This window comes from Apium graveolens, chromosome 5 (genome assembly GCF_009905375.1).
Source record: "Apium graveolens cultivar Ventura chromosome 5, ASM990537v1, whole genome shotgun sequence".
Taxonomy (NCBI): Eukaryota; Viridiplantae; Streptophyta; class Magnoliopsida; order Apiales; family Apiaceae; genus Apium; species Apium graveolens.
In genome coordinates, this window is record NC_133651.1 from 306208192 (window position 1) to 306214244 (window position 6053).

A 6053-nucleotide genomic window follows, 5' to 3' on the forward strand; every position below is an offset into this window, starting at 1 on the left:
TTAGTCAAAAATATTTGAGTAATTCAATAAATCTCTGATAACATTGATAACTTACCAGCTTTTCAAAAATCGTCAATATCGGCATATTAGTAGCAGTACATATGCTATATTATCATCCGCTACATTATACCGTTAAACCTTTTTAAATAATAGGTTTGATATCGAAAAAATATATTATTTTTACCAGTTATTATGCCAAAAATAATACAACGGCTTTTGAAGAGATTCTTAATTGGCTTTATGACCGGAGAAATTCAGGGCTACTGCCTGAATTTACCGTGAATCAAGGCTGACAGCAGATTTTAACTTCGGTTAAAAAATCGCTTGCTTTCTTAAGCGACTCGCGAACTCTAGAATGAAATGTGTATTCACGATATTCTTAATTTTTACTCTGGGTAGTAAAATGAAAGGCGTCTGGACATTGTTCTCGAGAATCGAAGAAAATATTACCTTACCGAGATTATTATTTATTGATTATTACTTAATTTAGGTTAAACTGAACATCGAAAATATCAAGAATTTATCAAAAAGTATCAAGATTTTTTTTTGAAAACAAATGTCAAGAATTTTAAGGATTAGCAAACTTTTTCTATTAAAAAAAGTAATCAAAATCAAAGGGAAAAAAAAGATACAGAGTGAATAAACAGTAGTAGCAAGATCTGAAGCCTTAATTTATCCCCATTAAATCCTCATACTGGTATCAATATCATCATGTCATTCTTTTTTATACACACTAATATACACACACATCTGTAAAGAAGCTCTCTCTCAACGTCCCTGTCTCGTTTCAACACTTTCCACTCTATAATTCCTCAATCTGACGATAACCCATTTCAGATCTGACGCAACTCCATCTCTCAGTAAGTGTCGGTGGATCTATTTTCTTGCTTATATAAATATTCGTGTCTCTTTTTAGCTGTTTTTCATGTTTTTTCTTGTTGAATATAGTGTAGATTTCTTGGGGTAAGTTAATTTAGTGTTATTTGTGTTTTTGTTGTGTAAAGTTTCAATCTTTAATGTAATCTTGTGTGTTTTGGTGAAAAAAACGGGAAATTGTATGAATCTTGGTTTTTTAATGAAATCTTTGTGGCCCATTTGTATGTACAGTTGTGGTGTTTGTGTGTTTTTTTTGATTAAAATATATGGGTTTTGTGTTTTTTTGTGATAGCTATATTGTGATTGACACTTTAAGAGAATGTAGCAAAATAGTTATTACTATGGAACAATTTTTGGGTTTTTCTTAGTAATGCTGCATTTGTGATTTATCGGGGTGTGGCTGTATTGGGAGTACATTCTTTTGCGAGTTTGAGTGTAGATTGTAGAACCTTACTTCTTGGGTTATTGCTTTGAATCTTTAATATTAGTTTTGTGATAGTAAGATTTTGTTGTTTAAGGCTTTGAGTTTCATGATCGTATGATCTTCCGGGTTGCAGAGTTTTATATTAGATAAGACGCTGTTTGCGCGGTTTTTGCTAAATGCTGAGTGACGTGATGCAAGATCTGAGGTTTTATTTTAAAATAGTAATGTCTATACAAAGAGATATGTTTTTTAATCAGATATTCAGATCATTGTTAATTTTCTGGTAGCTAATATAATTTTTCCAGAAGTTACTGAAATTACCTACAAGTTGGATAACAGTTAATTTACTAGGCATTTAGAGTTGAAACGTTAGTACCATTGTTATTTGCTTCTATTCCTATTATGTTTTCTTGTGAAAGGTAAGTAATGATTAATGGTCTGTCAAGTATTTTGCAACCCTTGTTTGACATTTACAATGAGTATCTGCTGCACCTGCAAGGAGTTCTGATCTGTTTCACTGTTTCTTTTTCAGGTTTCTGTGAAGGTTCATGCATGTATTTGATTCATTTTGAGATTTAGAACTTTTTAAGTTGTGTTTGCATAAGCTTGGGCACAAAGATAGAACCAAACCTTTTCAATTAATATGAAAGGAACTGATGAGATTTCTTGACCCAGTGATCATCTGGGAGATCTTGTTGTGAATTAAAAAATTTCAGCTGAACCGATAAACACTTCAAAAGGGTGCCAATATTGCTTTAACTATGAGGGGAAGATCAGATGGATCACGGAAAAAGAGGTTGCTCACTTCTGTAGGTGTACTGGCAATCGTTATTCTTTTTCTTTATTTATATTTTGGCTCAGAGAGCGACGGTCAGTCGGCTTTAGAGTATGGAAGCCGGTCTCTAAAGAAACTTGGATCATCTTACTTGAGTGGTGAGGAAGAACTTGATCTTGACAAGGATGAATCTTCTTTTAAGTTAGGGCTGGATAATGGAGAAGATGGGATTGTACCAAAGAGCTTCCCTGTAAGTTCTGTAAATAACTACTTTCGTTTACAGTAGTCTATTTCTCTATTTTTGTGAGAGAAAAATTGTCCTAATGCTATTTCCATTTTGTCCTGTATTTGATTGTCTAATGACATTGTTTATTGCTTTTGTTTTAATGTTGAAGGTTTGCGATGATCGTCATTCAGAACTGATTCCCTGCCTAGACAGGAATCTTATATACCAAACGAGACTCAAGTTGGATCTTTCTCTGATGGAACACTACGAAAGACACTGCCCTCTGCCTGAAAGGCGTTTTAATTGCTTGATTCCGCCTCCTCCAGGGTATAAGGTGCGATCTGAATTAACACAGAAATGACTAAGAAGGTTTCTCTATTAAACTTAATTAAATTTATTGTTTCTATATTTGTCTTCTTTACAGATTCCAATCAAGTGGCCAGTGAGTAGGGATGAGGTGTGGAAAGCAAACATACCTCACACTCACCTTGCAAAAGAGAAATCTGATCAGAACTGGATGGTTGTCAGTGGTGAGAAGATTGTATTCCCTGGTGGAGGCACTCATTTTCACTATGGAGCTGACAAGTACATCAGATCTCTTGCTAATGTAAGTTTTTTTTATTCTGAATAATTGGAATACTATCTCCATGGACCGCAGTTACACTACCTCTATTACTTTCCAGATTTTCTCTAGGTTGTTTAATACTGGTTCTTGAACTGAATTTGCTAATTCTTCCGTTTCGATACATGTGGTTATATTGGCAGATGCTCAAGTTTCAATACAATAAAATAAACAATAAGGGAAGATTACGAACAGTATTGGATATTGGTTGTGGTGTTGCAAGCTTTGGGGCCTATCTTTTAAAATATGATGTACTAACCATGTCTGTCGCGCCTAACGATGTACACCAGAATCAAATTCAATTTGCTCTGGAGAGAGGAATTCCTGCATATCTTGGTGTTCTGGGAACAATGAGGCTTCCCTACCCTAGTAGATCCTTTGAACTTGCACACTGTTCTCGTTGCAGGATAGATTGGCTGCAAAGGGATGGTATTCTTCTTCTTGAGTTGGATAGGTTGCTCAGACCTGGAGGCTACTTTGCGTACTCTTCGCCCGAAGCATATGCGCAAGATGAAGAAGATCTTAGAATATGGAGAGAAATGAGTGCACTTGTGGAGCGTATGTGTTGGAAAATAGCTGAAAAAAGGAACCAAACTGTCATATGGGTTAAGCCTTTAAATAACGACTGTTACATGGAAAGAGCGCCTGGTACCCAACCTCCTCTTTGCAGATCTGATCAAGATCCTGATGCAACCTGGGGGGTATCCATGGAAGCATGTATCACCCCATACTCTGTCCGTAAGTTTCTTTTTTCCCTTGTTTATCTCATATTTAATTGATTAGTTATAGAATATCTTCGTTTATATATTCTTACTTGTGAGTTATGATTGGGTGGTCTTTCTCTTTAATTTGAGGGGAGAAACTCTACCACACTGTTGCATTAATTAGATGCGCAATGTGATGGCCGATATTTTTACTTGAAGAGTGTTTTCATTTTGGTTTCTGATTGGAGAGTGGTAATCAAATAGATCTCTTCCTTATAATTAATTTGATATTAGGAATTAACTTATTAGCATTGTGATGGCCAATATTTTTACTTGAAGAATGTGTTCATTTTTGGTTATAACTGGAGAGTAGTAATCAAATGGATCTCTTATAGTTAATTTGATATAAGGTATTAACATATTAGCTTGGTAATTATTAATTAGTAGTATTTGTCAATACTCTATAGCCTTGTAAGTTTTATAGCCAAAGGGGAATAGGAGATTGTATGATTACCTACCAGGTATTTATATCTTAAATTGAGATTGTGTGGCATTAGTTATAAGGCCACTTAATGATTTAAAGCTTCCTCAGTATCCCTAAATCTCAAAAATAGAAAAGTTCAAAAAATAAAAAATCTTTAAGTCTACTTAACTAAGTTGGCTGTCTGTTGCCAGTCATTCTGATATACAGATGTTATGTTTTGTTCGAATGGTGTTAAAACACTTGCTTCGCCAATCACGTCTTAATTGTATGTTCGAAATTGCAAGAATGAATTTAGAATAAGAAACATTACTTCTGATATGTGGTTTGTTTATCAGATGATCATAGAACTGGAGGAAGTGGACTGGCACCTTGGCCAGCACGTTCAACTGCTCCCCCTCCGCGTCTTGCTGACTTTGGCTATTCCACGGACATGTTTGAGAAGGACACGGTAATTGCAAATTACTACTTTATTTACAACTGTAATTTCTATATAAATGTATGGTTCTAACCAATCCCGCAACCCTTGTAAGCTGCTCCACCTCTGCATGATTGTAGGAACATAGTTCTCAGTTTTAGGCTGAAAATTTCTTGTTTTGTGCACAGGAAATTTGGCACCATAGGGTTGAGAATTACTGGAATCTGTTAAGTCCAAAGATTTCACACGACACAATTCGTAATGTGATGGACATGAAGGCCAACATGGGTTCATTTGGAGCTGCCTTGAAGAACAAGAATGTGTGGGTGATGAATATTGTCTCTGAAGATGGACCAAACACACTCAAGCTGGTCTACGACAGAGGCCTGATTGGCTCAATTCATGATTGGTATGTCATGAAGTATATAGAGTCCATTATATATGCACACTTCAGTTCTTAAAAGAACCCCACACTTGGAAAGGGTTCCTGAAATTTAGTTGTATTATCATAATCTGTTTTCACATAAAAATGGCTTGGCAGGTGTGAAGCTTACTCAACATACCCCAGAACATATGACCTCCTCCATGCATGGACTGTGTTTTCTGACATCGAGAAGAAAGGTTGCAGTGGGGAAGATCTATTAATTGAGATGGATCGCATCCTCAGGCCAACTGGTTTCATTATTATACGGGACAAACTACATGTTATCGATTTTGTTAAAAAGTATCTAACAGCTTTGCACTGGGAAGCAGTGACTACCTCTACAGAGTTGGACCAAGACGGAGACGAGGTAGTATTTATTATCCAGAAGAAGTTGTGGCTCTCAACCGAAAGCCTCAGGACTTCGGAGTAAGATAGATGTTGATGTTTAGTGTCGCATCTTGTTCAAAGTTATACTCATACAATACTCATTGGCCTAAGAAGCAGGTTGGAAGAGTGCCATGGATGATGAAATTTAATTTTGTAGTATTACAAAACATATGTTGTTTCACTTATTACTTTTTTTCTTTATTAATTGCAAATTTTGAAATAGAAGATACTAATTTATAGTCCACCAGAAGGCAGAAATTATACATAGAGACGATAATTGTCTTCATTTAATGTTTCAATATGAACCTGCGAAATGATCTTGCAAGCAAGTTTATCTTACACCCTTTTCCCCGAAGCAATTAAGTAATGTAATTTGTGTTTCTATTGATCTTCTAAAGTTTTTTTAAGGAGGAAAGAAATTTAAATTTAATGTCGTTTATTTCTTGGAATAAATGCTACCATTTCAAAAATCGTTTCGAAATACTTAGTTATTTCAAAAATCGTTTCGAAATACTTAGTTGTTAGTCCTATATTATTAGTTATTTCCACACTAATGATAGGTCGCTCATGCATATGTATATATATAAATCGCGCGAATAAAATTACACCATGTCATGTGCCATACATAGGACTGAGCATAGGACTGAGCAGAAAAACCGAAACCAGTAAAAATTGATTAAAACCGAACCAATAAAAACTGAACCGAATTAAAACCG

At 35.2% G+C, this 6053-nt stretch overlaps 1 protein-coding gene across 1 annotated transcript; it reads left to right on the plus strand.

Moving 5' to 3' along the window:
- The first annotated feature begins 702 nt into the window (after positions 1-702).
- LOC141659333 (putative methyltransferase PMT3) lies at positions 703-5581 on the plus strand. Its single transcript, XM_074466144.1, has 8 exons — positions 703-860; positions 1833-2325; positions 2471-2635; positions 2726-2908; positions 3067-3661; positions 4447-4559; positions 4715-4935; positions 5068-5581. Exons 2-8 carry the CDS (start codon positions 2062-2064, stop codon positions 5378-5380), a joined length of 1854 nt encoding a protein of 617 aa, XP_074322245.1. The 5' UTR covers positions 703-860; positions 1833-2061; the 3' UTR covers positions 5381-5581.
- Positions 5582-6053: the final 472 nt, after the last annotated feature.